Source organism: Oncorhynchus clarkii, chromosome 21, assembly GCF_045791955.1.
Source record: "Oncorhynchus clarkii lewisi isolate Uvic-CL-2024 chromosome 21, UVic_Ocla_1.0, whole genome shotgun sequence".
Classification (NCBI taxonomy): domain Eukaryota; kingdom Metazoa; phylum Chordata; class Actinopteri; order Salmoniformes; family Salmonidae; genus Oncorhynchus; species Oncorhynchus clarkii.
In genome coordinates, this window is record NC_092167.1 from 15,611,365 (window position 1) to 15,628,796 (window position 17,432).

The 17,432-nt window shown below is 47.5% G+C and overlaps 1 protein-coding gene across 13 annotated transcripts in view; it reads left to right on the forward strand.

Moving 5' to 3' along the window:
- The window catches only part of LOC139378650 (filamin-C-like), a 111,899-nt gene that overhangs the window by 34,923 nt on the left and 59,544 nt on the right, over nucleotides 1-17,432 (forward strand). For all 13 annotated transcript variants that reach the window (XM_071121008.1, XM_071121009.1, XM_071121019.1 and 10 more), the window contains exon 2: nucleotides 11,563-11,811. In XM_071121008.1, coding sequence (XP_070977109.1) covers nucleotides 11,563-11,811 — 249 coding nt within the window. The remainder of the gene's footprint in view (nucleotides 1-11,562; nucleotides 11,812-17,432) is intronic.

The window sequence follows — 17,432 nt, forward strand, 5'->3', positions numbered from 1 at the left end:
ATCCACTCACTCACTCACTGTATCCACTCTATCCACTCACTCTAAGGTATCCTCCACTCTATCCACTCACTCTAAGGTATCCACTCACTCACATCACTCACTGTATCCACTCACTCTATCCATTCACTCTATCCATTCACTCTATCCATTCACTCTATTCACTCACTCACTCACTCACTCACTCACTCACTCACTCACTCACTCACTCTATCCACTCACTCTATCCATTCACTCTATCCATTCACTCTATTCACTCACTCACTCACTCACTCACTCACTCACTCACTCACTCACTGTATCCACTCTATCCACTCACTCTAAGGTATCCACTCACTCTATCCACTCACTCTATCCACTCACTCACTCACTCACTCACTCACTCACTCACTCACTCTATCCACTCACTCTATCCATTCACTCTATCCATTCACTCTATTCACTCACTCACTCACTCACTCACTCACTCACTCACTCACTCACTCACTCACTGTATCCACTCTATCCACTCACTCTAAGGTATCCACTCACTCTATCCACTCACTCTATCCACTCACTCACTCACTCACTCACTCACTCACTCACTCACTCACTCACTCACTCACTCACTCACTGTATCCACTCTATCCACTCACTCTATCCATTCACTCTATCCATTCACTCACTCACTCACTCACTCACTCACTCACTCACTCACTCACTCACTCACTCACTCACTCACTCACTGTATCCACTCTATCCACTCACTCTATCCATTCACTCTATCCATTCACTCACTCACTCACTCACTCACTCACTCACTCACTCACTCACTCACTCACTCACTCACTCACTCTATCCACTCACTCACTCACTGTATCCACTCTATCCACTCACTCTAAGGTATCCTCCACTCTATCCACTCACTCTAAGGTATCCACTCACTCACATCACTCACTCTATCCACTCACTCTATCTACTAACTCTATCCACTCACTCTATCCATTCACTCTATCCATTCACTCTATCCACTCACTTTATCTATGGGGCATTAGGACAGGGGTACACACACACACACACACACTTGAACGTTATCTGCAGGAAAAAACACAGCAGAGTGATTAGATACCACAGCACTGTGCACACAGGACGTGTCTGAAGCAGATAGTGTGAGGCTGTGCGTCGGTCAAATGCTTCCCCAGGAGGAAGTGAACCCATCAGCAGGAAACAGGAGCTGTTCTGTAGTGTTTCCTCATGGAATCCCCCCCCCCCCCCCACTCTGTGGTGCCATCATTCCCACTCCACTAAACTCTGTCTCCTTACTCAACACTTACACATTACTAGGCTACCACACACCACACACACACACACACACACACACACACACCATAAGTCTGGAGGTCTATGAATTGTGTCTATGTCTGACCATTTGGATACTATGACCATTGCGTACAAACACACACTCAACCTGTACTGTCTTTTCTTCTGTTCTGCACTGATCTAGCTGATATGGGAGGATTCTGTTCCCCTGTTCTTTGAACTGGATTCCAGAAGTCGTTGGAATCATCTGTCTTATTACTTGCCATAGGAAGACAGAAGTGCTTGAGGCTCCTTCTGATCTAGCCCATACCTCAATGGATTCTTCTAGCTGATATTACATTGTCCCCCAGTGAATAAAAGAGTTGAAAATACTAGTTTTCACTGGGCCTTCTGTTGTTCTGTTCTGGCTCTTACAGGCCAGGTGTCTGAGCTGCATCCGTCTCTTTGTGTTAGTTCTCTATTTGTTAGAGACAGAGCGGACAGATCAGAACACACAGAACACACACACCCATGTCTTCATTACCCTTGAGATCGCATCAAATCCAATGTTATTTGTCACATGCTTCGTAAACAACAGGTGTAGACTAACAGTGAAATGCTTACTTACAATGCAGAGTTAAAGATAAAGATACAAAATGTAATAAAAAAATAGAACTATTGACACATGGAATAAATACACAGTGATTTGGTGGAGTATTGTGAGTGTGCAGTGAGCATGGTTATATGTCAGCATGTATGTGTGCAAGTGTGTTTCATAGCAACTATAGAGCCATAATAGACTGAAGTAAAGAGTGGAGCAGTGGGGATCTGTTAGCAATCTGCCAGTCAGAGAGCTGGATTCTGAAGGGCCACTGTCCAAACGCCAGCTCTGTCCACCCTACTCACTGCTGACCCTTCACGTCTGTCCATTCTGTTTATGGAGCGAGAGAGAGAGAGAGAGAGCGAGAGAGAGAAACAGAGAGAGCCCAGGAGAGGAGCGGAAAGAATGAGACCTGGACTAGAGCCAGACACCTTCACAGTAACAACAAGGGCTTGTTTTAACACAACCTAACACAACCGCTGTACGCCCATTGGAGTGCTACAGTCAGTGTCAGTTTGAATGGGTTACAGTTTGGCGTTGCCCGGGGTAACCAAACAAACAAACCAATCAGAGCCTTAAAGGTCACTCTGCTCCGAGATGGAGGCGAAACAATGGGTTCCGGGCAGAAAGGCCACATTGAAAGGCCACATTGAAAGGCCACATTTACACCCCCCCCCCTCCCAGTCCAACTGGAGAAAATGTGTTATGAGTGAAGTTCAGACATCAGGGCTTTGTGTCTCCGAGCAGCGACTTACAACAGGGAACAGGGAGAGAGAGGGAGAGAGGGGGGGGGGGGGGGGGGGTTGAAGGGAGTGGAAAGAATGAGAGAGGGAGAGACAAACAGGGGGAGGCAAAGGGGGACAGAGTGAGAAAGTGAGATGTGTTAGGGGAGTAACAGAATGTGCCAGAAAGATAAAGAGGAAAATGAAGACAGAGGGAAAGGGAGGAAGGAGAGAGAATTGTGTGATCCAGAGAGAGAGAGAGAGACAGAGACAACAAATAATTTTAGCAACTTAGTACTTTTGTGCTTTACTGCTCTAGTGGAGGAACTGAAGTGGGTTAGTGTGAGCTATTGGATGCCCTCTATTCTCACCCTATGTTCTATTATCTCTCTTGACTCCATGTGGCAGTGTGGTTGGTGAATGTCACAGGATGATTTGAATGGGTGTGGGAGATACACTGCTTATCTGCTGTACAGAGAGTAGATTTTGTAAAGGTTCAGGCCAGGCGCCATGAGACTGAGAGAGGGAGGCATTCAATCACACACTAATGCTTTGGCTCCAGAGACACAGATGCCTCACACACACACAGACACACGCACACACACACTTGTCGACAGGGCCAAATTCATTGTTCCTGTCAATACCCCCCAACCTCAACCTCTGTATGACCCCTCTGGAAATGATCAGAAAACATTCTCATTCCTCATCCCAGCTCCAGTTTGGAATTCTGTCCTCCTCCTTCTCCCCCCTAATGCACCTTTCCTTCTCCTCAACCCTTTAAGTCATGGGTTTGTTGTTCTTTCCCGCTGTTTGTTCTTCCATGCATGTTGACTTTGATCCTGCTGGATTCCAGGACCATGTCATCAACCCCGTCGAATGTTTGCAAGCTGTTTGTTTGCGGAGTTCAACTTCAAGTTACGAGGAAACATTTTGTTTTGTCGAGTAAGATTAGACGAGGCAGTTTTCCAAGATCAATTCAAAGTAGTGGAGGTGTAGCGGTCCTATGCGAAGGGTCGTTAACTGTCCAGTAATGTAAAAAAAAAACACTGCAAATTGTCAACATTGCAAGTGATGACAGGGTGACAGCCTTGTTGACAGACGAGACTACTGAGCCAGGGAGTCTGGGTAATGTCCCCTCCCAATACAGTAGGACACACATGAATGCACGCACTGACCATTCTGATGCAGTCCTATAGGAATGTCCCTGTTCAAGCCAGGATGCTCTCACCATAGACTCAGATCCTACACACCCCATTGCCGGAAATATCAGGCTTTCAAATGTTGGACCTGGACCAAACCACTGAAGGGATTGAATCGCTCTCTCTTATCGCATGTGTGATATGTGTGTGTGAATGTGTGTGTGTGCATATGTGTGTTTAGTACTCTCTCAGGAGTGCTGAAGGAGAAGTGTCAGAGTGGGAGAGTGTGAATGTAAAGTCCTGCCTTTTTTAAACGGGCACAGTATACCTGAGGGGTCCTCTCTTTCTGGTGTGTTGCTGGTGCAGTAATATCGCTCTGCAGGGTTCGTTAGTGCTGATCTGCTCTCAGCACCTTGCAAGCTGAATGAAACATGAAACTGCCCCCTCACTGAGCCAAAATGGAGACCATCAGCCAAAGATATCAATCTTTCTACATCTGTCCTAGCTCTCAATATCACTCCCCCTAGCCTACCACTTCCACTAACCTCAAACTCCCCCAACTACTGTAAACTCCTATCCCCACACCAGAGGAGGCTGGTGGGAGGAGCTCTAGGAGGACAGGCTCATTGTAATGGCTAGACAGGAAAACATGGAACGGAGACAAACATTTGACTTCCATATGTTTGATCTGTATGATACAGTTCCATTTATTCCATTCCAGCCATTATAATGAGCCCGTCCTCCGATAGCTTCTCACACCAGCCTCCTCGCTGTAACGGTTTTCTGTATGTGAAGGAGAGTCGGACCAAAATGCAGCGTGTAGATTGCGATCCATGTTTTAATGAACAAACGTAAAACACGAATCAATGCAAACACTACAAAATAAAGAACGTGATGAACGTAACGAAAACCTAAACAGCCTATCTGGTGAAAACACATAGACAGGAACAATCACCCACAAACACACAGTGAAACCCAGGCTACCTAAATATGGTTCCCAATCAGAGACAATGACGAACACCTGCCTCTGACTGAGAACCATATCAGGCTGAACATAGAAATAGACAAACAAGACATGAAACATAGAATACCCACTCAGATCACACCCTGACCAATCAAAACATAGAAAATACAAAGTAAACTATGGTCAGGGCGTGACAGTACCCCCCCCCCCAAGGTGCGGACTCCGGCCGCAAAACCTGAACCTATAGGGGAGGGTCTGGGTGGGCATCTGTCCGCGGTGGCGGCTCTGGCGCTGGACGTGGACCCCACTCCATGACAGTTTTAATCCCCCTCCTAAACGTCCCTAAATAGGTTACCCACCACAATGATAACATGGGACAGAGGGACAGCTCGGGACAGAGGTAACTCGGGACAGATAGGTAGCTCAGCACTGAGAGGAAGCTCAGCACTGAGAGGAAGCTCAGCATTGAGAGGAAGCCCAGGCAGGTAGTAGAAACTACCAGAACCTGGCTGGCTGGCGGTTTCAGCAGATCCTGGTCGACTAGCAGATCTGGGAGAATCTGGTCGACTGGCGGATCTGGGAGAATCTGGTCGACTGGCGGATCTGGGAGAATCTGGTCGACTGGCGGATCTGGGAGAATCTGGTCGACTGGCGGATCTGGGAGAATCTGGTCGACTGGCGGATCTGGGAGAATCTGGTCGACTGGCGGATCTGGGAGAGTCTGGTCGACTGGCGGATCTGGAAGAGTCTGGTCGACTGGCAGATCTGGAAGAGTCTGGTCGACTGGCAGATCTGGAAGAGTCTGGTCGACTGGCAGATCTGGAAGAGTCTGGACGACTGGCAGATCTGGAAGAGTCTGGACGACTGGCAGATCTGGAAGAGTCTGGACGACTGGCAGATCTGGAAGAGTCTGGACGACTGGCAGATCTGGAAGAGTCTGGACGACTGGCAGATCTGGAAGAGTCCGGTCGACTGGCAGATCTGGAAGAGTCCGGTCGACTGGCAGCTCTGTCTGCTCCATGCTGACTGGCTGCTCCATGCTGACTGGCAGCTCTGGCTGCTCCATGCTGACTGGCTGCTCCATGCTGACTGGCAGCTCTGGCTGCTCCATGCTGACTGGCTGCTCTGGCTGCTCCATGCTGACTGGCTGCTCTGGCTGCTCCATGCTGACTGGCTGCTCCATGCTGACTGGCTGCTCCATGCTGACTGGCGGCCCTGGCTGCTCCATGCTGACTGGCGGCCCTGGCTGCTCCATGCTGACTGGCGGCCCTGGCTGCTCCATGCTGACTGGCGGCCCTGGCTGCTCCATGCTGACTGGCGGCCCTGGCTGCTCCATGCTAACTGGCGGCTCTGGCGGCTCCTTGCAGACTGGCAGCTCTGGCGGCTCCTTGCAGACTGGCAGCTTTGGCGGCATCCTGCAGACAGGCAGCTCTGGCGGCTCCTTGCAGACTGGCAGCTCCATGCAGACTGGCAGCTCCATGCAGACTGGCAACTCCATGCAGACTGGCAGCTCCTTGCAGACTGGCAGCTCCTTGCAGACTGGCAGCTCCTTGCAGACTGGCAGCTCCTTGCTAACTGGCAGCTCTAAGCTAACTGGCAGCTCTATGCTAACTGGCAGCTCTATGCTAACTGGCAGTTCTGAACAGGCGGGAGACTCCGGCAGCGCTGTAGAGGCGGAAAGCTCTGACAGCGCTAAACAGGCGGGAGACTCCGACAGCGCTGGAGAGGAGGAAGGCTCTGGCAGCGCTGGACAGGCGAGGCGCACTGTAGGCCTGATGCGTGGTGCTGGCACTGGTGGTACTGGGCCAAGGACACGCACAGGAAGCCTGGTGCGGGGAGCTGCTACCGGAGGGCTGGGGTGTGGAGGTGGTACTGGAAAAACCGGACCGTGCAGGCGCACTGGAGCTCTTGAGCACCGAGCCTGCCCAACCTTACCTGGTTGAATGCTCACGGTCGCCCTGCCAGTGCGGCGAGGTGGAATAGCCCGCACTGGGCTATGCAGGCGAACCGGAGACACCGAGCGCAAGGCTGGTGCCATGTAAGCCGGCCCAAGGAGACGCACTGGGGACCAGCTGCGTAGAGCCGGCTTCATGGCATTAGGCTCGACGCTCAATCTAGCCCGGCAGACACGCGGAGCTGGAATATACCGCACCGGGCTATGCACCCGCACTGGAGACACCGTGCGCACCACTGCATAACACGGTGCCTGTCCGGTCTCTCTAGCCCCCCGGTAAGCACAGGGAGTCTGCTCAGGTCTCCTACCTGGCATAGCCATACTCCCTGTTAGCCCCCCCCCAAGAAATTTTTGGGGCTGCCTCTCAGGCTTCCATCCGCTACGTCGTGCTGCCTCCTCATATCTGCGCCTCTCAGCTTTCGCCGCCTCCAGTTCTTCTTTGGGGCGGCGATATTCTCCTGGCTGAGCCCAGGGTCCTCTTCCTTCTAATTCGTCCTCCCATGTCCATACCTCCTCTTTGGGCTGCTCCTGTTGCCTCTTCTCCTGCTGCACCTTTGGGCGGCTACACTCCCCTGGTTTAGCCCAGGGTCCTCTCCCGTCGAGGATTTCCTCCCATGTCCAGAAATCCTTATTGCGCGTCTCCTCGCGCTGCTCCTGCCTGTTGACACGCTGCTTGGTCCTTTTGTGGTGGGTGATTCTGTAACGGTTTTCTGTATGTGAAGGAGAGTCGGACCAAAATGCAGCGTGTAGATTGCGATCCATGTTTTAATGAACAAACGTAAAACACGAATCAATGCAAACACTACAAAATAAAGAACGTGATGAACGTAACGAAAACCTAAACAGCCTATCTGGTGAAAACACATAGACAGGAACAATCACCCACAAACACACAGTGAAACCCAGGCTACCTAAATATGGTTCCCAATCAGAGACAATGACGAACACCTGCCTCTGACTGAGAACCATATCAGGCTGAACATAGAAATAGACAAACAAGACATGAAACATAGAATACCCACTCAGATCACACCCTGACCAATCAAAACATAGAAAATACAAAGTAAACTATGGTCAGGGCGTGACACTCGCCCCCACACCTGTATACCCCAACAGTGCCTCTACCCAGTCCTCCAATTCAAAACCTCTTTCCATTCTTTCCCTTATGGCCCAAGCCCAAACTACTAGTCATCCCTACCTACAACTCCACTCCCCTACCCCCTTAACCCCCCTCCACCCTCACATCACCTACCCACCAACCCCCAACCTTACACCCCCTGTACTTATTTGACTGAACCAACTCATAGATAAGGCTGTTGTGGGGACCGTATTACCGTCACACCGGTGGTCATGAGTCATGAAGGCAGTCAAATTCCACGTGACCATTTAGTCATGGTAATTAGACTTCTCCATGCTCTGATGCTGCTGATGGTCATTAGTATGATGGTCATTAGACCAAACTTGCTAACTGCCTGGTACTCGGCACTCTATTGTCCCTCTAATCACTCTGACATCAATGCAAATGTATTCAAAAGAAGAATCAAACACTTCATGAGAGCCCATGAGCTCATGTCCCATAAGCCCAGGCCTCTACCAAAAATAGGATAATCAGCTTTCTATGGGCTGGGCCTACTATATTTATTTCTCAACTTTCCTAATATTAAGCACATTGCTTATATTTACAACAGGAGTGTAGCCTACCTGGCTGGCATGAAAATAAACCACCGGAAAAGTGTCCTCCACTTGCTATTTAAGTGCATAGATGACATGTATTTTATCCGCTGCCCCTGTTTCGATAGAGGTGCATGATAATGGTCCAGTCTAAATCATAACAAACAAACATTTTACACATATATTTTTTAAGCATATGTAAAGATGAGATTAAATCAAGAATAGTCTGATGGTGACAATATTAACCTATCACATGTGCATTGTATATTATAAGAAACTGTTTCTTTTTTTTGCAACTATTTCTAATCATAGTCGCACACCTCATGTAGCCTAGCCCTCGGGCCTATATGTTTTAATAAGGTTTGTTCATCGACTACAGCTCAGCATTTAACACCATAGTACCCTCCAAACTCGTCATCAAGCTCGAGACCCTGGGTCTCGACCCCGCCCTATGCAACTGGGTCCTGGACTTCCTGACGGGCCGCCCCCAGGTGGTGAGGGTAGGTCTCCACCCCACTGATTCTCAACAATGGGGCCCCACAAGGGTGTGTTCTCAGACCTCTCCTGTACTCCCTGTTCACCCACGACTCCGTGGCCATGCACGCCTCCAACTCAATCATCAAGTTTGCAGACGACACTACAGTGGTAGGCTTGATTACCAACAATGACGAGACGGCCTACAGGGAGGAGGTGAGGGCCCTCGGAGTGTGGTGTCAGGAAAATAACCTCACACTCAATGTCAACAAAACAAAGGAGATGATCGTGGACTCCAGGAAACAGCAGAGGGAGCACCCCCCCTATCCACATCGACGGGACAGTAGTGGAGAGGGTCGTAAGTTTTAAGTTCCTCGGCGTACACATCACGGACAAACTGAATTGGTCCACCCACACAGACAGCGTGGTGAAGAAGGCGTAGCAGTGCCTCTTCAACCTCAGGAGGCTGAAGAAATTAGTATTTTCACCAAAAACACTCACAAACTTTTACAGATGCACAATCTGTCGGGCTGTATCACTGCCTGGTATGGCAACTGCTCTAAGGCTGTGTAAGGCTCTCCAGAGGGTAGTGAGGTCTGCACAACGCATCACCGGTGTCAAACTACCTGCCCTCCAGGACACCTACACCACCCCATGTCACAGGAAGGCCATAAAGATCATGAAGGTCAACAACCACCCGAGCCACTGCCTGTTCACCCCGCTATTATCCAGAAGGTGAGGTCAGTACAGGTGCATCAAAGCAGGGGCCGAGAGACTGAAAAACAGCTTCTATCTCAAGGCCATCAGACTGTTAAACAGCCATCACTAACATTGAGTGGGTGCTGCCATCATACTGACTCAACTCCAGCCACTTTAATAATGTAAAAATTGATGTAAAAAATGTATCACTAGCCACTTTAAACAATGCCACTTTATATAATGTTTACATACCCTACATTACTCATCTCATATGTATATACTGTACTCGATACCATCCACTGCATCTTGCCTATGCTGTTCTATACCATCACTCAGTCATATATTTTTTTATATACATATTCTTATTCATTCTTTTACACTTGTGTGTATAAAGTAGTTGTTGTGAAATTGTTAGGTTAGAGTACTCTTTGGATATTACTGCATTGTCGGAACTAGAAGCACAAGCATTTCGCTACACTCGCATTAACATCTGCTAACCATGTGTATGTGACAAATACAATTTGATTTGATTTGATTTGAAATAAAGTAGCCAAATAACTTAGAATTAAGCACATTAGTCCGCTTTACAAGGAGTGTAGAGTTTAACTGATATATATAAGCAGTTTCAAGTTTGGGGAAGATCATTTTCACCATACAAATGCACCTTCATAATAAAAGTAATAAAGGTATAATTGCATTTGTGGTCACTTTTGATAATGGTGTTTTCCACTAATGGAACATGGAACATCCACGCTTATAGCCTACTGTCATGTGTTCCCTCTCCGGCCTCTAGGTCACCAGGTTCTCGTTATGGCGCACTCCTGTCACTCACCTGGACTCCAGAGCGTTATGCGTATAATGACACTCACCTGGACTCCATCATCTCCTTGATTACCTCCCCTTTATATGTCACTTCCTTTGGTTTCTTCCCCAGTCGTCATTGTTTCTGTTTCATGTCGGTGCGCTGTTCATGGTTCTTGTTTTGTTCATTTATTTCTTAAATGCATTTACTCCCTGAACTTGCTTCCCGACTCTCAGCGTACATCGCTACACCTACTACCGTGTGGGCATTGCTGCGCTTATAATGTGAAGAAATAACCTAATAGTTTAGCAACATTTTGATCTGTTGTGTCAGCACATTGCATAACAAATGTGGTTGTATTGATTTGGGATCTACCGCATCCCACAATTTCCCCAGAATACAGTATGTTTGGAATATTTATTCCAAATGAATAGGTGAACCTTTGTACTATGGGGGAATAGTAGATTGACATAGGCTAGTGCTTTTGCTGTTCGTTAGGGCTACTCATATTGTTGGCTGACAAAAAGTACATGTGGACAGTTCTTCCAATATCTTCAATATGCACCTCGACCCCTGGGCGGCCAGGGTCTCATAAGAGCAGAGTAAACACAGATGTTGATGTTGTTGTGCCAGGCAGCTGAAGGCCGAGGGCAGACACCAGAACTCTGTTATTACGATTCCACAACACACTGTTTCTCTTTAGAACAGACCAATCAGATGGCAGGTGTGTGTGCGGTAGAGGCCCCACACAAGGGGTTAGGGCTAGACCTAACCTGCTCCCCAGTTTGTGAGTTAAGTTGTAACTGTATATGGAAGAGGGCGTAGCCCTTTCCTCCAATCAAATGACCTAGTGGCCTCATGGGTGGAATGTTATTAATATTTTAATAAGCTGCTGAAAATCTGGTGATGTAAATAAAGTGTAATATTGGGATGCAAACTCAAAATTGAATACATTTGAACTCTATATCATACATGGTCCTTTTTTAACCTCCAACAATGTGTGTGAGGTGTATAGTTTTGTTTTATAGTAGATTTGTTTAAGACTACCAGGAAACACTCTGTGTGACCCTAATTTAGCCCACTGCAGTAAAAGGTTAAACTCGAGTTACCTGGGGAGACAATTTATAGAGGCCAGTATTGCTTTCATGGGAGTATTGCTTTTTTTGCACAATACCTTCAGTCTATTACTATGTTCTTTATTCAGTATTAGTACCTTAGTAAATGACCTGACCTTAACCCTCCCCTCTCTCCCACTTCACAGACAGTAAGGCCATCGTGGATGGGAACCTGAAGCTTATCCTGGGTCTGATCTGGACTCTGATCCTGCACTACTCCATCTCAATGCCCATGTGGGAGGACGAGGACGATGAGGACGCCAAGAAGCTGACCCCCAAGCAGAGGCTGCTGGGATGGATCCAGAACAAGGTGCCCCAGCTGCCCATCAACAACTTTCACCGAGACTGGAGGGACGGCAAGGCCCTGGGAGCCCTGGTTGACAACTGTGCCCCAGGTAAGAGCTGATCCAGGATCTGTGACTCATTCTGTTTTCCCTGGCTTGGAGCTGACTCAGAAACAGTTTAGTGTTAGTTAATTAGACTGGATGGATGGCAAAGCCCTGGGAGCACTGATTGACAACTGTGCCTGAGGTAAGGCTTTGAGGAGCAGTTTGAGTGCAGATTGTCAATCTGTAGGAACTGTAAGAGTTTTGTAAGAGCTGATCCAAGATCTGTGCATCATTTGTTGACAATAGTCTTCCAGGTTGTAACTCATTTGAGAGCTGTTTGAGGGTTGACTAATCATCCATAGTATTCACTGGAACAACACTAAACACTAACCTCAGCCATTCCAAGTATGTGTCACAGAGAAGTTCCAGTGTTTTTGAAACAGTCTTGTTGAAACACCAAAACTAATGAGACCAGGTCAGGGGTAAGGGTTATGTACGTTCAGGGCTGGCTAACTGGTAGATATTAAATGTTAAAATGGTGCCGGAAGAAATGGCAGCAGTTTTACGGGCACCTAACCATGTAACGATTGTCGTCTTCCTCTTCTGAGGAGGAGTAGGAAATATCGGACCAATGTGCAGCGTGGTAAGTGTTTGTCATATTTATTCCACTGAAAACAGAAAACAAACGAACAAGCGAATAAAGGAAAACCCAAACAGTCCCGTATGGTGAAAACACTGAAACGGAAAATAACCACCCACAAACAAGAGTGGGAAAACAGGCTACCTAAGTATGGTTCTCAATCAGACACAACGATTGACAGCTGCTTCTGTTGGGAACCATACCAGGCCAAACACCTAGAATTATAAACACAAGAACAAAACATAGAATGCCCACCCAAACTCACGCCCTGACCAACCTAAAATAGAGACATACAAAAGGAACTAAGGTCAGGACGTGACAAACCAATTATGCTATTATGTGGGTTTCTTTTCGTGTTATTTGTAACTTATTTTGTACATAATGTTTCTGCCACTGTATCTTACCGCAAAAAAGAGCTTCTGGATATCAGGAGAGCAATCACTTACCTCACCTTGGATAAGACAACGATTTTTCCTTCAACAAGCAGGACGCACAGGATGTACTTCGAACACCCGACATGGCAAAAATCCCTGTCATTGGCAAGAGAAAGAGACACAGGTACAGAGGACACAGAGCAGGGTGCCTCGTAAGGATCCGCAGGGCGAGTGGGAAGCTGCCACTAGGTCAATATTACTTGCCAAAGTGCAATGATTGGACAATAAATTAGACGAGGTATGATCACAAATATCCTACCAACGGGACATCAGAAACGGAATCGTGGCTGAATGATGACATGGATATTTAGCTAGTGGGATATACGCTACACCGGCTTGATAGAACAGCACACGTATGACGAGGGGGGGTGGTCTGTGTATATTTGTAAACAAAAGCTGCTGCACAAAATCTAAGGAAGTCTCTAGATTTTGCTCTCCTGAAGTAGAGTATCTTAAAATAAGCTGTAGACCACACTATTTGCCAAGAGAGTTTTCATCCACACTTTTCGTGACTGTTTATTTACCACCACAGACAGATGCTGGCAGTAAGACTGCACTCAGTCAGCTGTATGAGGAAATAAGCAAACAGGAAACCGCTCACCCAGAGGCGGCGCTCCTAGTTGCCGGGAATTTTAATGCAGGGAAACTTAAATCAGTTTGACCTAATTTCCATCAACATGCTAAATGCGCAAAATTCTAGATCACCTGTACTCCACACAGAGACGCATACAAAGCCCTTGCCCTCCATTTGGTAAATCTGACCACAATTCTATCCTCCTGATTCCTGTTTACAAGCTATATTTAAAGCAGGAAGCACCAGTGACTCGGTCTATAAAAAAGTGGTCAGATGAAGCAGATGCTAAACTACATGACTGTTTTAATAGCACAGAATGGAACATGATTTGGGATTCCTCCGATGGCATTGAGGAGTACACCACATCAGTCACTGGCTTTATTTATAAGTGCATCGAGGACGTCGTCCCCACAGTGACCGTACATACATACCCCAACCAGAAGCCATGGATTACAGGCAACATTCGTACTGAGCTAAAGGGTAGAGCTGCCACTTTCAAGGTGTGGGACTCTAACCCAGAAGCGTATAAGAAATCCTGCTATGCCCTCCGACCAACCATCAAACAGGCAAAGCACCAGTACAGGGCTAAGATTAAATCGTACTACACCGGTTCCGATACTCTTCTTATGTTGCTGGGCCTGCAAAGTATTACATACTACAAAGGGAAGCACAGCCGCGAGCTGCCCAGTGACACAAGCCTAACAGACGAGCTAAATCACTTTTATGCTCGAGGCAAGCAACACTGAAGCATGCATGAGAGCATCAGCTGATCTGGACGACTGTGTGATCACGCTCTCCGTAGTCGACGTGAGAAAGACCTTTAAACAGGTCAACATTCACAAGGCCGCGGGGCCATACGGATTACCAGGATGGGTGCTCCGGGCATGTGCTGACCAACTGGCAGGTGTCTTCACTGACATTTTCAACATGTCCCTGACTGAGTCTGTAATACCAACATGTTTCAAGCAGACCATCATAGTCCCTGTGCCCAAGAACACTAAGGCAACCTGCCTAGATGACTACAGACCCGTAAGCACTCACGTCTGTAGCCATTAAGTGTTTTGAAAGTCTGGTAATGGCTCACATCAACACCATTATCCCAGACACCCTAGACCCACTCCAATTTGCATACCGTCCAAACAGATCCACAGATGATGCAGTCTCTGTTGCACTCAACTGCCTTTTCCCACCTGGACAAAAGGAACACCTACGAGAGAATGCTATTCATTGACTACAGCTCAGCGTTCAACAGCAGGAGCAGGTTGAGAGCTTCAAGTTCCTTGGTGTCCACATCACCAACAAACTAGAATGGTCCAAACACACCAAGACAGTCATGAAGAGGGCACGACAAAACCTATTCCCCCTCAGGAAACTAAAATGTTTTGGCATGGGTCCTCAGATCCTCAAATGGTTCTACAGCTGCAACATCATGGTTGCATCACTGCCTGGTAAGGCAACTGCTCAGCCTCTGACCTCAAGGCACTACAGAGTGTACAGCCCTGTCCATCACTTGGGCTAAGCTGCCTGCCATCCAGGACCTCTACCTACACCAGGCGGTGTCAGAGGAAAGCCCTAAAAATTGTCAAAGACCCCAGCCACCCCAGTCATAGAATGTTCTCTCTTCTACCGCATGGCAAGCGGTACCGGAGCGCCAAGTCTAGGACCAAATGGCTTCTCAACAGTTTTTACCCCCAAGCCATAAGACTCTTGAACAAGTAATCAAATGGCTACCCGGACTCTATGTATTGTGTCCCATCCCACCACCCACCAACCCCTCTTTTACGCTACTGCTACTCTCTGTTTATCATATCATAGTCACTTTAACCATACCTACATGTACATACTATCTCAATTAGCCCGACTAACCGGCGCCTGTATATAGCATTGCTACTGTATATAGCCACTGTCTTTTTACAGTTGTATTTATTTCTTTACTTATCTATTGTTCACCTAATACCTATTTTTTACTTAGTTTTTTTTACAATCCCATTGGCACTCATTTCAGAACCTTGTGGTCATTTTTCTAAACTCTAGACACAAAACTCAAAACGGTCATCACTTGTAACACAGGCTGTCCAATGTTCAAAACATTGCATTGTGCATTCATATCTTTAAACAAACCTTGCACTTGCAGAATCATTGTTTCAAATAACAAATTTATCACGAAATACCATAGGAACATTAATTTAGATCTCCCACACACAAGATACCGATAGTTTCACTGTGTAGTTGCTCGTTCAATCATTAAATATTGTAGTACAAAACATGTGATACATGTTTCATTATGGTACAACACATAAGTACATTACTGTAAAAGGACTAGTAAAGAGAATACTACAGACTGTCACGTTCGTCGAATGGAGGAGACCAAGGTGCAGCGTAAGATGAATACATACTTTTAATGAAGATGAAGAACACTTAACAAACTATACAAAAGTGAAGCTATAATAATACTAGTGCAGACACAGGCAACTAGACATAGACAATAACCCATGAAATACCCAAAGAAGATGGCTGCCTAAATATGGTTCCCAATTAGAGACAACAATAAACAGCTGCTTCTAATTAAGAACCAATCTAGGCAACCATAGACATACATAAACACCTAGATAGTAAACGACTCCATAAACCTACAAAACCCCTAGAAAGTACACATACATCACCCATGTCACACCCTGACCTAACCAAAACAATAAAGAAAACAAAGAATACTAAGGTCAGGGCGTGACAGTACCCCCCCCCAAAAGATGTGGACTCCCGGCCGCACACCTAAACCTATATGGGAGGGTGTGGGTGGGTATGACTCCGAGGTGGCGGTTCTGGCTCAGGACGTGGACCCCGCTCCACTTCACCCTTACTTAATGTCTCCAGAGCGGGAACCCTCACCGCCGACCATGGACTAGAGGACGCCACTGGACTGATGGTCGAGTCTGGAGTGAGTGGCACCTCTGGATTGGAGGGAGACTCTGGCGGATCCGGACTGGAGGGAGACTCTGGCGGATCCGGACTAGTAGGTTCCGGACTGCGACCCGTTGTGGTAGGTTCCGGTCTGCGGCCTGTCGTGGTAGGTTCCAGTCTATAGACCGTTGCCGGACGCTCTGGACTGGGTACTGTAGCCGGACGCTCTGGACTGGGTACTGTCGCCGGACGCTCTGGACTGGGTACTGTCGCCGGACGCTCTGGACTGGGTACTGTCGCCGGACGCTCTGGACTGGGTACTGTAGCCGGACGCTCTGGACTGGGTACTGTAGCTGGACGCTCTGGACTGGGTACTGTCGCCGGACGGTCTGGACTGGGTACTGTAGCCGGACGCTCTGGACTGGGTACTGTTGCCGGACGCTCTGGACTGGGTACTGTTGCCGGACACTCTGGACTGGGTACTGTAGCCGGACGCTCTGGACTGGGTACTGTAGCCGGACGCTCTGGACTGGGTACTGTAGCCGGACGCTCTGGACTGGGTACCCTGGTATGATTGTTGATGCCACACATGGTGATTCCAGCATCTCAGAAACAGCTGCCTTCCTGGGATTTTTATGCACTACAGTCTCTAGAGTTTACAGAGAATGGTGCGATAAACAAAACACATTCAGTGAGCGGCAGTTCTGTGGGAAAAACACCTTGTTAATGAGAGAGGTCAGAGGAGAATGTCGAGACTCATTCCAGCTAACAGAAAGGCCACAAATGCTCAACTAACAGCTGTTTAAAACAGTGGTGGGCAGAAGGGGATCTCTTAACGTACAACACCGTGAATAATTGTGATTGTAAAAACGGTAAATATCCCACTGTTTGTTATTGCCCGTAAGTAAGCATTTCACTGTAAGGTTTACACCGGTTGTATTCGGCACACGTGACAAATAGACTTTGATTTGATGACAATGAGAATGTTTATTTTTGGTGCGTGTATGCATGGCATGTTCTGTGGGGTGGGGGTAGAGGTTATGGTGCAGGGACTACCATAGAGCACTTAAAAACACAGACATTTCGAATCCCCAAACCACAGAGAGATAGTGCATAGCCGGTAATTAGAGATCAGGGTCGT